The 17,245-nt window shown below is 37.1% G+C and overlaps 2 protein-coding genes across 14 annotated transcripts; both read right to left on the reverse strand.

The window, feature by feature from the left end:
* Nucleotides 1-4,778: 4,778 nt before the first annotated feature.
* Nucleotides 4,779-9,024, reverse strand: YTP2 (YTH domain-containing family protein 2-like). 8 transcript variants are annotated; one of them, XM_029099224.2, is made up of 9 exons: nt 8,786-9,024; nt 8,388-8,470; nt 8,107-8,194; nt 7,860-7,933; nt 7,143-7,688; nt 6,053-6,640; nt 5,761-5,973; nt 5,544-5,687; nt 4,779-5,341 (listed from the first exon to the last, which is right to left on the reverse strand). In XM_029099224.2, exons 1-9 carry the CDS (start codon nt 8,814-8,816, stop codon nt 5,120-5,122), a joined length of 1,989 nt encoding a protein of 662 aa, XP_028955057.2. In that variant the 5' UTR covers nt 8,817-9,024; the 3' UTR covers nt 4,779-5,119.
* Nucleotides 9,025-11,552: 2,528 nt separating this feature from the next.
* LOC103415395 (YTH domain-containing protein ECT4-like) lies at nt 11,553-16,149 on the reverse strand. Of its 6 annotated transcripts, none has more exons than XM_029099238.2 (9): nt 15,898-16,149; nt 15,223-15,299; nt 14,949-15,105; nt 14,728-14,801; nt 14,016-14,609; nt 13,070-13,657; nt 12,769-12,981; nt 12,538-12,684; nt 11,553-12,395 (listed from the first exon to the last, which is right to left on the reverse strand). In XM_029099238.2, the coding sequence occupies exons 1-9, from the start codon at nt 15,923-15,925 to the stop codon at nt 12,159-12,161; spliced, it is 2,115 nt and encodes a 704-aa protein (XP_028955071.2). In that variant the 5' UTR covers nt 15,926-16,149; the 3' UTR covers nt 11,553-12,158. The 6 variants fall into 6 exon arrangements, with proteins under 6 accessions (XP_028955071.2, XP_028955072.2, XP_028955074.2 ...); XM_029099239.2 differs by having other exon boundaries at nt 15,223-15,296; nt 15,898-16,144; XM_029099241.2 differs by having other exon boundaries at nt 14,949-15,051; nt 15,898-16,143.
* Between the last annotated feature and the right edge of the window lie 1,096 nt (nt 16,150-17,245).

Below are 17,245 nucleotides of genomic sequence, written 5' to 3' on the forward strand. Positions count from 1 at the left end.
AAAAAAATTTCATTTTTCCCCCAAAAAACATGGGTTATCCCCATTTGAAGTTTTGAAAATTCGCATATAAATCTATTTATTTTCACCTTCGCCTCACTATGAAGTTTTGAAAATTAAGGTGAGACTTTCCGTTGTGATTATTGAGTGTAGAACCCCATTTGAAAATGTTCTCAGCCTCACTACTATGTTTTTCACTTATTTTATTTTTAGTTTTGGGCTTAAATATTCTACTAAGTATACATTTGTTGCTCAATCAACCCTAAATTTGCTTCCAAATTCCTTAAAAAGTTTAACTTAATGCTCATGAAAAATATTTTGTGAAAATAAAAAATCTGCATTTTTATAAAAAAAAACATGGTTGTTAGCGTGGGCTCGACGCACGCAGAACGAGAGGGACACAACTCATGCAGAACGAGGCAAACCATGGCACGCAAAACAAGGCAGACTCCACTCACAGAAAATAGGACGGAGTTCTGGATGCAAAATAAGGTGAGCTCTGCGCATGAAAACGAGATGGCATACGTCACATAAATTGAGGCCAGCGATGCGTACGAAAAAAGAGGCTGTCGTGCACACCAAAACGGTGCAAGCTTCGTGGACGCAAAAAGGGGCGGGCTTCTGGCACGCAACAATGCGGACACCTCACATGCAGAATGAGGCAAACCCAGGCACACAAGATGAGGCTGGCTCCCCGCACACATAACGAGGAACTCTCGGGTTCTCAAAAAACAAGTTGGGCTCCATGCACGAAAAAATATATTTTGAAGAACATGAATATGATATTTTGTTGTAGTGGTAAGAGAAATTAAAGTAAAATTAAAAAAATGCAAAAAAAATGATTCAAATTCTTGAAGGTGGTAGAATTTGATAGTCTAGTAGCCACAACATCATGCGTGACTTTCTGCCTCCTGCAAGAATTTGAATCATTTTTGTTAATTTTTCTTTTATTTCTCTTACCACTACAATAAACTATTAAATTCACGTCTTCAAAATTTATTCTCCCGTGCAAAAATCTATTATAATTCGTATTTAAACACTTGCAATCAACGATTTAAAATCTAAATTTAAAGATAATTGAACCTTTTTTTTTTTGTTAATTTTTCTTCTATCTAAATCTAAACTACATATTAGTAGAACCCTCTTTATCAACCAAAAGATTATGAAAGACTATTGAACAAAACAAAATGTTGCTATTTTTTGCATAAACCTCACCTACAGGTGATTTTAAGACTATTTTTCACTTATTTTTTTTCAGTTTTTGGCTTAAATATTCTGCTAAATATACATTTTTTTTGCTCAATAAATAGTAAATTACTTTATAAAGTTTTCATTAATGCTCGCGAAAAATATTTCACAAAAATAAAAAAATTCATTTTTGACCAAAATGTGTATTAACACTCACGATTTTTAGTCGGTTTTACAAATTCCTACATAAATTATCGTTCAATCTATTGTTTACACCTTCGCCTCACCTTGGAATTTTGAAAATTAAGGCAAGATTTTCCATTGAGATTATTTACGGTGGAACCCCATTTGACAATATTTTGGTCCTCACTATTGCATTTTTCACTTATTTTTTCAGTTTTCGGCTTAAAAATTCTACTAAGTATACATTTGTTGATCAATAAATCATAAAATCACTTCCAAACACCTTATAAAGTTCTCCTTAATGCTCACGGAAGATATTTCCCGAAAATAAAAAATTTGCATTTTTCCCAAAAAAACGTGGATTAATATTCATGGTTTTCAGACAGTTTTGCAAATTTTACATAAATCTATTTATTTTCACCTTCGCCTCACTGTGAAATTTTGAAAATTAAGGTAAGACTTTCTGTTGAGATTCTTGAGGGTGGAACCCCATTTGACAATGTTTTGTTCCTCACTATTGTATTTTTTCACTTATTTTTTTAGTTTTCGGCTTAAAAATTCTACTAAGTATACATTTGTTGCTCAATAAATCATAAAACCGTTTCCAAACACCTTATCAAGTTCTCCTTAATGCTCGCGGAAGATATTTCACAAAAATAAATAATTTGCATTTTTCACAAAAAAAAAAAAACGTGAAGGGCACTACCCACGGTTTTTAGTCGTTTTGCAAATTCATAAATAAATCACCGTTCATTTCAATTATTTTCATCTTCGCCTCACCCTGAAGTTTTGAAAATTAAGATAAGACTTTTCGTTGATATTCTTTAGGGTGGAACCCAATTTTAACAATGTTTTAGGCCTCACTATTATATTTTTCACTTATTTCTTTAGTTTTCGGCTTAAATATTATACTAAATGTACATTCATTGCTCCATAAATCATAAAACTGCTACCAAATGCCTTATAAAGATTTCCTTAATGCTAACAAAAAACATTTCGCAAAAATAAGATATTTGCATTTTACACAAAAACTGTGGGTTAAAAATCACGATTTTTAGTCGATTTTGCAAATTCATACATAAATCATCGTTCAAAATTTTATTTTCGCCTTCGCCTCACCTTGAAGTTTTGGAAATTAAGTAAAACTTTCCGTTGATATTCTTGAGGGGACTTAAATATTATACCAAATATGCATTATTGCTCAATAAAGCGTAAAACCACTTTCAAACGCTTTATAAAAGTTTTCCTTAATGCTCACGAAAAATATTTCACGAAAATAAAAAATTAATTTTTTAACAAAAAACGTGAGTGTTAGGCGGGCTTGACACATGCTAAACTAGGCAGACTCCACGTGTGCAGAAATAAGCGAACCTGGACACACAAAATGGGATGCGATCTTTGTGCATGCAAAACGAGACGGACTCTACTAACCAAATACACATTGGACTTTTGGCACAGCAAACGAGGAGGCCTCTACGTACGAAAATCGAGGCACTCAAAACTAAGCAGGATCCGTGCAGCTATTCAGTGGACCCAAATCCCTCGACCTAGCAATTGGGTAAGAACTGCATGACCTTGCACCCTAGTGGTCTGATGTCATGCTGACGTCAGCTACGTCCAAAATTTCTTTGTCTGTGCTTCTCTCCCACTCTTCTCTCCAAAAAAACTCATATGCAACTACCTTTTCTCTAGAAAATCCAGATTAGATGAACGGAGCATTTGCAGAGGGGTCAAGTTGCAGATCCAAAACTCATGATTCAAACCCAAAACCCAAATTTGTGGAGGAAGGATTGAGAGAGAGAGGCAGAGGTAGAGGAGCGGAGAAAAAAAAAAGGGAAAGAGAGAAAGGGCGAGGAAGATAGAGGGAGAGGGAAATGGAGGCATTGGAGAAACCTAGAGATTGTTCCAGAAAGTAAAAAAAATATAAATAATAAAACAATAGTAGATTTTGTTGTAGGCCTAATTTACTGAATTATAATAAGGGCAGAGAAAGGGGGGGGTGTGACATAGTAGAAAGAAAGAGAGATGTGTAATTGTGAGGTGTGTTTTATTACACCCCATTGTGCCTTTATTTATAGTAGTAGGGAAGGTTAATTTCTTACCCTAATAAGATTACAACTCTAATAGGATAATATCTAGTCTAAGAGATATGATAAAATCCCATAACGATATCCCAGATATGTTAGGATTTACTCAATCACATTCCTAATCTAATAGGACTGCAACATATTTTTAATTGTTTATGTATTAAATGTTTTAAAAAATAATTTTTTTAATATCAAATTGTCAGGTAATTTATTTACAGAGTAGAGATATTCTCAGGCAATTACTATCAACTAAGGCAATAATTGCCTTTGCTCAAGGGTGGAACTACTCCAAGGCCTTAGAATATTTTTTTCTTAATGACCACGCAAAAGATTTTTGGGTAAATTACACTTTACCACCTCAGGGTTGAGGTTTATTGCAACCTCATACAACATCTTCAAAAAATTTCACTTTCATACCTCACGTACTATTTTATTTCAATATAATACATTCGTTACATTTTCCATCCATTAGTCCAATAAGAGCCGACGTGGCTGCCACATTTGTGCTGACGTGGTTGCCAAATTTGTGTCATGTGGCCAAAAAAAAAAAATTTATGCATTTAAAACTAAAACCCATAAACCCATTCCCCCCGACCCACATCCCTCTCCACTCTCTTCACCTCCCATCCCATCCAAAAACCCACCCCACCCCACCCCCACCTCCTTATGAATCCGATTTTCACAGGGAGATTAATTAACCCTTAATCTTAAATCCTTAATCCGCTATGAATTTACACTGACAACCCAGAAAATCCCACCCTCCATTTCTCATTTTTCCAGTCTCTGCAAATCTCCCAATTTGTAAAGAGAGAAAGTGAGAGAAATGCCAAGCGTAGCTGTGAAGCTCTACAGCATGTTCTTCAAGTTCCTCTTGAAGCACGGTTTGCAAAAAGTTGGCAACCACGTCAGCACAAATGTAGCAGCCACATCAACTCTTAACGGACCAATGGATGAAAAATGTAACGAATGTATTATATTGAAATAAAATAGTACGTGAGATATGAAAGTGAAATTTTTTGAAGATGTTATGTGAAACTCAATTTTGTTTTTTCACAAAAACTAAAAGCTATAATTCCTTTTTCACAAAAACCATAAGCTATAAGTCACAATTTTTTTATCTAAATTGGTTGTTTGTCCACGTGGCACATGTGATATAACATTAGTAAAAAGTCGACACATCATCATTTAACAGTCAATTTAACGGATGTGTGACATTTCAACGAATTCGTAAGTTGATGTACTGCAATGTTCAAAAGATTTTAATGTATAAGTTTGCCAGGTGACCCAAACTTAAGGATGCAAAATGTAATTTACACAAACAAATAGAAAGCCAAAAAGCCAAGCCATTTTCACAGCATAAGGGCAGATTCTAGAATACAATCAAAGGTTTTATCCCCCGAAACAGCCAATAACCTCCCCACAAACAAGGAGCAGCAAAAACAGCATAAGAGGGAGATAGAAGCAACTATTGTTAAAACAAACCGACCCACATGAAGAATAACCTGGCGCATGGAAATCTCTAAATTACACCTATTCATACTCTGACTAATATACTTCACTGAAAGCAGTAAATCCTCTCAAGAAACTCCTACTAATAAAACCTTCAATGGTACGACCCACTAATGTGCATTGCACAAACTAGTAAACTAGCAACCATTTGCAACCTATTTTGTTACAATCATCTTGGTCACAGCTAGTTCTGGACCCTTGGGATTGCCTCCTGTTTCAGCAACTGATCCTTTCTCCGACAACTTCAGTTCTTCACCAGTCTCAGCACTTGGTGTCGTTTCCTTAATCAAATCTAAGGCAGTTCCCAATGAATCTAGTGATTTGAGCGCCTCATTTACCCCATCATTTCTTCTATCACTTGGCTTCCCATCCAATACCTTTATTTAGATAATCAACAGAGAATACAATAAATTCTTCTCAATCAAAGTGGCTTATTTAATAGCAAGTACAAATGTAGCAGTAAGAAAAGAAAAAGAGCTTAATGCATATGAAACAGTTGCATCGCATGGAGGTCCTGAAAGGAAAGGATAAAACTATGCTTCTAAAATAAGAATTACTGGATGAAGGGCAAAAACTTGCCTGTTTCCGGATCTGCTGCTTTGCTTTATTTTCCTGAATTGTCTTCTGGCGAGCTTCATAGAACTCAAAATCATCCAATAGGCTTGTTTTACTGGAATGATCCTTGAATATCTTGATCATTTTAAGCCCCTGCTCTGGCTTGACCTGCGTAAACACATAAAGCTTAACCCCAGACAAGATAAAGGAATAACAAGATAAAGAAAATAAGTAGACATACCTCTTGAGTGTCCCTGCTGTTAGCGACAGGTTTGTTTTCATTATTCTCTAGGATAATGTGCTTTAGCAAACTGTTGGGTACATCCTTTACAATGTGCCACTTAACTGGAAAACAGCCAGTCCACTTGTCTTGTTGCCAATGTTCCACATTCTTGTTAAAATCTACCAGCCCCACCATCTCTGCTATGCCAACAAATTGGCCACTGGCATTCACCTAGGGAAAGAAGAAGCAGCTAAGCCAAGGAAAGCAACAAATGAAATAATGGACTAATGCAGTGGATAATGGTGCTCACCGAGAAAAACAGAAACACAGGGCAGCCACCTGATTTCTCCTGAGCCTCCTGGTATGCTGCATGAAGCTTATTGTTTCCATTTGGTGTGCTGGCCCAAACATTATACTTGACACACTTATGGACATCATCCTCACTATATGACTTAATAACAAAGAACTTAGCATCAGCATAATGATCATAGATATCTGTTCCAATGTACTGCTCCTGCTCTGCCACTATGCTAATTGCATCCTTCTCATCATCAGCTTTATTCAGCGGCGTGTTACTCCCCTTAACTGCTACAGCATCAGGTGAATTTCCCTTTTGATTTTTTGAACTTTTACCTCTAGGTCCCTTGTTCAACTCATCCAAGCCTTCTAAATCCTGGTTACCAAAGCGAAAGGAACTGCCTCGCCCCCTGGTTTTATACTTGTTTTGAAGAGCCGTCCACCCACTTCTATTTCTATGCATACCAAAACCATTGACTCCAAATCCCATACCAAGTCTAATTGGGTCCCAATACTGACCATACAATTCATTGGTATACATTCCATTCACAAGTCCGTTAGCTGTATCCATACCGTACCCCATCCTCGTGTGGTGCAAACCCTACAAAGTCACGTAACAGAAATCCTTGAGAGGCCACCTCCAAGAACAATCCATAAAAGTCAGATCATTCCATCAATTATAAAATCACTCCACAATAGATGAAATATGACCTAAAGCATAACTAGTAATAAAAAAGGAGGGCTGCAATCAGATCAATCAATTTTCCAGTGAGGTGAACTCCAAGAGAAAAGCTACTACTACTACCCATTTGTTTCCCCATCAAAATTCAAAAGGGAAAAATCTGAAGCTTGTAGTTAACTAGCTGCTCAACCAACCAGATCACAGGTAAATGTGTTTAATATCACACAGATATACTAGGTACAAACATTTGAACAGAAGATTGATTAATCCTAAGAACGGGTCAGCGTGACATTTCATTCCAATTTTACTTGGAGATCTGTCCCAACTTGCTCAGACCTAACTATATATGTTTCAACTAGCCGGGAAGGAGGGAAGCAAAAAGAAAGTAGTACGAAATGTCAACAGTGATAGGCAAGCGTACCATGAATTGAGAATTTGATCGGGAAGTCTGATTCTTGGAAGATGGAGTTCTGTTGACTGTATTTCCAGTCATTGGTTTACCCAGTCCATTTGAACACATTGGCCATTCAAACCATGGGGTAGGAGTTAGCAAACCATCAAAACCATATATTGTATCAAAGTGTCCACTGAAGGAACCCTTTACATTCAGTGATGAGTTGTTATTTGTTGGTTTTGAGAAACCGGAAGGAGTATTTCCCTTCTTAACCACACTGGTCGCAACACCATTAGGATTCCCATTAGCTGTTCCCACAAATGAGGGCTTTTGGCCAGCATCCTTCGCTGTAGAGACAGTCCCCTGGGAAGGAACAGCTGAATTAGGGGTGTGTGAACCACTGTTAGGTTTCAGCTGCTTAAAATACGGAGGATATTGGTACTGCTGAGGTCCATAAAGCTGACCATCACTTCCAACAGTTGAAACTGGGGACCCCGATGTCGAATATGTGCTGTAGGGTGTATAACCATAACCATGATGATACATAAAAGAACCGTTATCCCCATAGACAGCCTGAAATATGCAACAAGCATTATATGATATGATGCCAGGATACAAAAGAGTTTCTCAGAGAATATCCACCTTAGAATTCAAATCACCTAAGAGGTGTAAGAATATATAAACAGAAAAATACAACTCTGGTAGGTAGAGACCCTTTGACAAAACAGACTACGTAAAACTCACAGAATTCACATCGCTTCCATTTGGATTAACATAACTTGAAATACCGCCCCACTCATTTCCAGTCCCACCATAGCCTATAAAACCCAGACCATCAACAACAGAATCATCAATACCATACAAACCATAAGAGCGTTCACTGCCTAATGGGTTTTCAACATGACAATGGAATTCAAAACTCGTAGATGAGCACTTATATAATAAAATCCAATAACAGATGAGATAATGGAAGACAGCGCATAAGCATTACCTCCATAGTAATAGGCAGAAGGTGTGTAACCATTAGGGAGATAGCACGCAGATGGATTCATAAAATCCTTATGTAATGGGGCTGTAGACTGAACATAAGACTTGCTCTTAGCAGTCACAACAATGGGCTGAAAATCACGAAATTGATAATCAAGCTCGAAACACAAATTCACTGATCAATCGATCATTCTCCATTACAGTTTATTCACATGTTAAAACGAAAAAAGTTAAAATTTAAAAAAAAAATAAAGACGAGAGAATAAGAGCAGAGACGAGAATTACCTTCCTGGCAGTGGCAGGGTCAGGGACATCATCAGGTCCCTTGGTCTGAGATTCCAAGGCCAAATTCTGCAGCAAGTCTGCAGCTTCTGAAGAAAACCCTGAGGGTCAAGGAAATACAAAATACAACAGTAGATACAAACAAGCGAAAAATACAATTCATATAAAAATAAAGGCAGAACTTCTTTTAAAAGAAATACAAAATCCCAATTCAATATTAGAAAATCAACAGCTTTTATGTCACAGAGAAACCCTAATAGCACTCAAAGACAAAGCAAGTGACAGATCTAGTGATGTAGCCCCATACATACATGTATAACAAAGCCAACATTCCAAAATTCGAAAACAAAAAGTTGAAAGAAGCCCAAAAAACGAAGAAGCAGTGGAAAGTGTAAGGATACGATCCGCAGGCGGGGAAACGGTGGTCGCCATGACAAAGAGTGACTCTTGAGAGAGCGGCCTCAGCTGCTGCTGCTGCTTGCTTAAAACGCGAAAGGGTTTTAGGGGTTTTACAGGGGCTTTCTTAGGGGTTTTTGGGAAGAGAGAGAGATTTATACAAGTCTTGGTTTAGCAGCGTACCTAACCTTGTCATTCATTCAAAATTGGCTCTAGCCGCGGTATTTATTTTTTATAATATGGATTATGGAATGTACTTTTATCAACAGATTGCAACAAAAATATTATGATTTTTCTAAATATATGTAAAAAAAAATTCTTCTACTTGAGGGCTAAAGATGTCACATCCCGGCCTCGTCTCCGCTGTAACACAATATTATTCACTTTGGGCTCCAATCACACCCTCACGGTTTTGTTTCTGGGAACTCACACGAGAACTTCCCAGTGGGTCACCTATCTTAGGATTACTCTCGCGCGATCTTGCTTAACTTCGGAGTTCCTATAGAATCTAAAGCCAGTGAGCTTCCAAAATGTCTCGTGCTAAAGAATGTAAGCATGTACATATAAGGCACAGAGGATCCTCTCCCCTAGACTATGTGGGATCTAACAATCCACCCCACTTAAAGGCCCGGCGTCCTTGTCGGCAAACTTCCGGCTAGGGATTGGTTATGTACCAAATTGTCACATCCCGGCCCCACCTCTGTCGTAGCACAATATTGTTCGCTTTTGGCCCCGACCACTCCCTCACAGTTTTGTTTCTGGGAACTCACACGAAAACTTCACAGTGGGTCACCCATCATGAGATTGCTCTGGGATTGCTCTCGCGCGATCTCGCTTAACTTCGGAGTTCATATAGAATCCGAAGTCAGTGAGCTCCCAAAAAGTCTCGTGCTAAAAAAGGTGAGCATGTACATATAAAGCATAAAGAATCCTCTCCCTTAGACGATGCGGGATCTAACAAAAGATATGTTAGATTATTTACATCCTTTTTATCTTGACAAAAATAAATTTTTAATTCTAAAATATTGTAATTTATAAGACGATAATTCAAACTCGAGCAAATACATTATGTTGGTCTAACAGACATGACACATTTAATATTTTGTATTGGTACAGGGCGAGTTTGGGCTAGTATTAGCCTCGATACAACAAAATAATTGTATTAGATCACTTTTTAAAAATAGAAAACTTTATGACTCGAATATTCATAACCCTAATTTAGTAGGCCATACCCTCCTAACCGGTTGAGCTAATTTCAAAGACTTAAGACTCGAAAAACTTCAAAGACACCAATGATAAGGGACAATTGGCTCCTACAACAAACTATACAAGTATTTTTGAGACAATAGACAAGTAATTTTACTCGTACTTATAACTAGTCTTGTGTTTGGATCAAAAAATTTCCCGTCTATTACTAATTTACTAGGGTGCAATTTTAAACGGTTGGATTAGTATCCAACGCGACTCTTCATCGTAAGCCCTAAGAAAGAGAGGAAAGAGAGTGATTGGTTTATAAAAGTTATTTACATATGAATCATGGATACCAGACCGTAACAAAAGGGCCAATGGAGCTTATCCTCTTCTCCATCATAATACATAAGTTAGGTTCCAAAGGATGAGATGCTATTGCTTTCAACAAAATAAAACAAAAGGAAAGAAAAAAAAATAGAGATCTTTTAATATAGACACCTCAGTTTTGAATTTTTTTTATATTAAACATCCATATCTTTTACTGATATGATTAAATTTTTTTTGTCATAATTTTGGTGATATATGCACATTATATTGTAACAAATTTCCTATAATCTAGCATTTTAATTACTCTAGAGATAATTGTAAAAATAAAAAAAAAAGTTGGTTAGATTCAATTTATTTTCACAATAATGCTACAATTTAGCAATAATTATCTACGATTTAAGATATTTTCTTTCCAAAATAGTTTAAAATATTTTTAATTCCCATAAAATCAAACGTACTGAAATAAGTTTTTCTTTTAATACGTTAAGAGAAAATAGGATTGAGAATAATATAAACGTACTAATACACAATGTGTACAAAATAAAACGTACCAAAATAAAAATAATGTACCAATATTAACAATATGTATCTAATCAAACGTACCAAAATTGCAAATAAAAGTACCAATTAATGATTTTTGTAAATTCAAACGTATCCGCAAATAATATATACGTAATGTATTGTACCTAATAATAATTCGTCAACAACCATACTTAAAAAAACAGCAAAAAAATATAATTTCACAAAATTTGAAAAAATTACACGAAGCTTTTATGTTGATCATCAACTATTTGAAATAAAAAACATTTGGAGAAAGAAATAATATTAAATGTTTGCATAACAAAAAATAAATAAAAAATTGTGATCGAAAATATATATATGGAAGAAGAGAAAATATAATTTAATTACTAATATCTCCACTAAATAAGAAAAAGTACATCATGAAGATAAAAAGATAAATTCAAAAATTATTTTTAATTTCAAAAAATATTATAATGACATGTAATTTAGCTCGAGGTGATTATTGATCAAAGCACTTTAATCAAATTTAAAAAGGCACATATGTTTAATCTAAATGATATAGAAAAACTGCATGGGGTTCTCAGTTTCCCAAAAAATAGGTACCACACCAACTTTTGCAACAAGTCAAGGTATCCCCTTTGATTTAATTTTTGGCACTAAAATTTTCAGCAAAATATTTCTATGGGCACTACAAACACGGCAGACATGATGAAAACACGAAACAAAAGTAAATTCTTAAAGCTGACTATATTGCAATATTTTCCCACCTTGCTTCTTCTAGCTCACTTACAAATACAAACGCAAAAAACTTACTCCCCAGCGGAGGAGGTATGATCTAGACATACAAGACAGGAAATAACCAAACCTAGTAAAAGGCAAACGGTAAAACATGGAGAAAGTTAAAAAAAAAAAATTAAAAATCCACCCACATGGTAAAAGATATAAGCACGACTGGAATAGAAGAAACCCTAAACCCAAAATCCTAGGCAACCCAAAACCTGTTAGAGCTTCTGCGAAAACACCTGTAAATAGACAACCCAAATGATAAACTGTGGGGGAGGGAGGAGGAGGGGTGGAACTACTACGATTACTCGGATCCCTAGCCTGCCTCAAGAACAAGATACAAGAAATTCTAGACATTATTGACTTGCCATTCCTCAATGAACTATTGACTATTCTAGCAGGGCAAGTCACGGTCATCATGACGGCGGTCCACACAAGTAGGCAGAGCATTGGATACTACTTTTCTCCAACATATTCATTAACACCAGCACACAACGCAAACCTTTACAAGAACACCGCAAGAGCATGGACCGCCATTACGCAAGGCAGAAACTGTTAACCATTCGCAACCCCGTTCGCTACAACCCTCTTCTCTGACGCAACTGGCTTAGCACCCTTCGGGGCATCTCCAGATGTAATTGATCCATTTTCTGCAACTTTCGGGTCCTCACTTCCATTCACAGCCGGAACAGATTCCTTGGTCAACTCAGCAGGAACCTCCACTGAATTTTGAGTCTTCAGTTGCCCATTTGCCACCTCTTTCTTCTCATCATTGGTCTTTCCTTCCCATACCTGTTTTTTGGTATTTTCACAAGGGTAAATGTTAAGTATTTAGAATTGTTAAACTTTATCTCTTGACAGCAAAATAATAAAGAAAAAAAAAAGTAGCAAAATAAAAGGGGTAGCAAAATTAACAGGAAGGCATAGTATTTACCTGTTTCTGAAACTGCTGTTGCTTAGCCTTCTTCTCCTGGATTGTCTTCTGACGGGCTTCATAGAACCCAAAGTCATCCAGAATGCAAGTTTTGCTTATATGTTCCTTGAAGATTTTAATTATTTTAAGCCCTGGCTCCAATTTAACCTGCATAAACCCATAAGCTTAATATTCACAAGGGAAGAATAAAGAAGGTCAAGGTAAAAAAGAAACACTAAGATGTGGACATACCTCCTGAGTGTCCCTACTGTTGGTAACAGGCTTGTTCTCATTATTTTCAAGAGTAATGTGCTTCAGCAAACTGTTGGGAACATCTTTAACGATATGCCACTTGACAGGAAAACAGCCATTCCACTTGTCTTGCTGCCAGTATTCCAAGTTCTTGTTAAAATCAACGGGGCCCAACATCTCGGCAAGGCCAACAAACTGTCCACTGGTATTGACCTAAAAAGAAAACAAGTAAATTACTACAAACCCAATAAAAATTTAATCTATAACCTCACAAGTCCTAACAGCAATGGATGATGCTTACCGAAAAAAGAAGAAAAACAGGGCAGCCACCAGATTTCTCCTGAGCCTCCTGGTAAGCAGCATGAAGCTTCTTGTTGCCATTTGGCGTACTAGCCCAAACATTGTACTTAATGCTCTTATGAACATCATCCTCACTGTATGACTTAATGATGAAGAATTTAGCATCGGTATACTCCTCGGGAAAATCTGCTTTGTTGTATTGTTCTCGGTCTGGGACACTCATTTTTTCCTTTTCCTCATCATTACTAGGATTCGTTGGTACCTGCCCTTTGATTCCTAATGCATTAGGGGCAAATCCCTTTTGATTCTTGGAGCTCTTCGCCCGAGGTCCCCTGTTTAGTTCATTTAATCCATCCATGTTCTCATTACCAAATCCATAGTAGCCACCATTTCTTCCCCTGGGTTTATACTTGCTGTCAACAGCAAGCCATGAGCGTCCATTGGTTCGTGAATCATAACCATGAGACCCAAAGCCCATACCAGATCTAACTGTGTTTCCATAGTGACCATACAGCTTGCTTGGGTACATCCTATTTATAAACCCTTGAGATGTACCCATTCCTGACAATGGCCTTGGGTGGTGCAAACCCTGTGGATAAAATAAATGAAATTTGTTTTGTAAGGGTGAACACATCTCAGTAGAACGTTTAAAGTAAATACTCAGATTCAGCCTGCACAGAACATCTATTAGATTGGAAGACTGTTAAGTGTTAACCATAAAGGCTTCAACCAGTTAAAGGATATCCAATAACAAGATTCCTCCCTGCCTTAGATATTCTCACACCAAAAGGTTAGAGGTTTGGTTTGCAGCCAAGGCCATAATTGAACAGTCATGTCATACAACGCAGATGACATTTCCACTGGTGGAATAAGGTAGTCTCCAAAAGTAAGACTACAAAGCAAAAGTATATAAAAATAATTAAATATAAAGCATATGACCAACATACCATGTAATGAGAATTTGGACGGTAATTCTGATTCCTCGAAGACAAATTGGTATTGCCATTGGAGATTGACGAAGTAATTGTTGTACTTGTCACTGGTCTAGGTTGCCCATCTGAAAAAAGTGGGGTATCTAACCATGGAAGAGGAGAACGCAACCCATCAAAACCAAATCTTGGGTCCTGGTATCCAGGAGTAGGAACACGTCCTGGCAAAGCACCCCTTCCATATGAACCATTGGAGTTGAAAGACGAGTTTTGATATGTTGATAAGGGAGCTGAAACATTATTTCCTTTCACACTTCCACCGTTCGAAATGCCGTTAGAAATTCCATTTGCTGTTTCCACAGACAGAGGCTTTTGGTCAGCAGCTGCAGAGGTGGAGACATCAGTTTGAGGGGCAGCAGGGCTGGGAGTGTACGGTCCACTGGTTGGAGTCAGAGGCTGGAAATAAGGAGGGTATTGGTACTGCTGAGGTCCATATAACTGACCATCATTTCCCATAGTCGGAACTGGGGAACCTGCCGGAGAATATGGGCCATATGGTGCATACCCATACCCATGGTGGTATAACAGAGACCCGTTGTCCCCATAAACACCCTAAAAACACACAAGAAGATTACAAAAGTATAAACTTAAGAGAATGAACTTACTCATGTTAGACCCAAATCAAACACAATAACCATGAAACATTACCCAAAAGGGAAAAAGAACTTACAGAAGTCATCTCTACTCCCTCAGGATTTACATATCTCGAGTAGTCATCCCACTCGTTGCCAGTCCCATCATAGCCTAAAAGAAATTCACAAAACCATCCATATCATACACATGAATTACCTTATCAAAAAGTACACATGAATTTCAAGTAGAATCTAACAATCCACCAATAAATCAATAAACCATTCTCAAGCAAAGAAAGAGTTCAGCCGTAAGTTTTACCTCCATAGTAATACGCAGTAGACGGATAACCGTTCGGGAGATAGCACATAGATGGATCCACAAAATCAGGTAACAAAGGGGTAACAGAGCGCTCTGATGGGACCTGTCCATTTGCAGCATTGCCAGAATCAATAGACCCGTATTGGTTAACAGAAGGCTGAATGAAAAAGAAATTAACCTTAGAATCACATATAACGTAAATGGCAGAATGTTTCAAATGCAGTTTGTTAATACTTTTTCACAATCCAATTCTTGTGGTCAAATTGTACGGTACCTTCTTGGTAGGCTCAGGAATTTCCAGAGTCTTGGTTTGAGAGTCTAATGACATCTTCTGTAGCAAATCTGCTGCTTCTAAAGAACGCAAACGGTGAAGGAAATACACAGTTTTGTAAAATCAATCGAGATGTCTAATTGGCAGTGCGTGTTTTACTGTGTCTATTGTAATAGTCATATACAATCAACAAACAAAAACAAAATATAGGTCCTGGAGCAATGAACATAGCTTGAATTTTAACACTTTACGGGGAGGTAAAATTCAACAGTATATCATTCAGTCCATCCACAAGTTATAAACAATTCAGAAAAATCACCTGATATGAAACTTCAATTCAACCAAGCACACATCAATCTTTACTTATCAAACAACACCAATTTCAAAAAATTAAGCAAACCAATACCAAGAACTTTAATTGTTCCACATACAGCCATAAATTTACAGAGACGGTCTACAAAACCACAAATCAAGCATAAAAATCCATAAAATCAACACAAAGCGCCACAATTCAAAAGCTAAACAAACGCCATAGAAGAAACTCACTGCGATCTACAAATTTAAGGTAGCGAAGATCTAGTTTCATCGAAAACCAATCACAAAAGAACAGATCCAATTAGAATAAGAAAAATCGAAAACAAACAATACCCAGATGGCTAAAGTTTTTGATAAGGATACGTTCCACAGGAGGAGCAACGGTGGCCATGACCGTCAATTGATAGCTAGATCTTCTACTTCTCCTTCTCTGTCCCAAGAATTACCAAAAACCCTAAATCCCAGAGAGAGGTGATATGGGTTTTAGCAATCGGAGAGAGAAATCTCGATGCTCAGAGAGCGAGAGAGAGAGAGAAGAGGGAACAATAGGTCTCACAGCCGCCAAGGGTTTGGGTTTTTGGAAAGAGGGTTTTGTTCATCCAAAAGCGGTGATTCAAATAGCACCACGGCTCCTCTTCAATACTCGCATTCAATCACCTGCGGGTCGCGTTGTGAGCTCATCGGGCCACTCCTATTGGGCAGAATATCCACGTGGCCTTTAGTAATTGGGTTCCACCATGTCCTTTTTGGTCTTTCCGGGTCAAGGTGAAATCTGATTGCCTCGGTGATTTTAATCTGAATGAATGCACCCCTCTTCTCTTAGGAGGAGTTTGAAAACCCTAATTACAAAATGACATCGATGTCCCCGTCGCACTCGGTATGTGGCAAAACCCTACAAAGATCTAGAAAGACATCAATCGACAACTACCTTTTGATTTTTCATGAGTTCACCAACGATCATTCTTCTACGGTTCGACTCTATTGAGTTTGTGAAATTAAAATAAGCTAAATTATAATTCCTTTTTGTCCATGTAACGTAACCTTGATTATCTTTAATAGAGATGAAGAGTGTCTGATTTTGCACCGTTTATCTTAATAATCGAAAAAAATATAATTAATTTGATTCAATTCTAAGTAAAATAGAAAAAAAATTCTTATACTTGCTCGTCATATCATGTGGCTATGCAGTCCCACAAACAAATAGAGTTAGGGAATTGCATTTTTTTTCCAGATTCTATCCATGGTCTCTCCCGATTCTCTTTAAGGTCATCTCCAACCAAAAGAGTTAAACATACCCTATCCAGAATTATAGTCCCGTAAAATATTATTTTTAAGGACAAAAGACTGTTTACTACCCTCATGTTTCATGATTTTCAACATTTAGTACATCAAGTTTTTTTCGTCCCAGAGTTATACCTAAAGTGTTAATTTTGGGACAGTCTCATACATCCGTTAGTCAAACTGTTAAGTCTGTCGTTAACTGATGACGTGGCGCCTATGTGGACAATGAATGGGCGCCATGTGTCATTAAAAATATTAAAATATTAAAATAATTAATTAAATAAAAGTTTTTATTAAAAAAAAATACAACAACAACAAGAAGGAAAAAAAAAACCCAGAACCCCTGCAAATCAAAACAACAAAATATTCCGATCAAATCATCCCCAAACCCCAATCGTTCAATTCAATCCCCCACTCTCAACTTCCTCTC

Source organism: Malus domestica, chromosome 03, assembly GCF_042453785.1.
Source record: "Malus domestica chromosome 03, GDT2T_hap1".
Taxonomy (NCBI): Eukaryota; Viridiplantae; Streptophyta; class Magnoliopsida; order Rosales; family Rosaceae; genus Malus; species Malus domestica.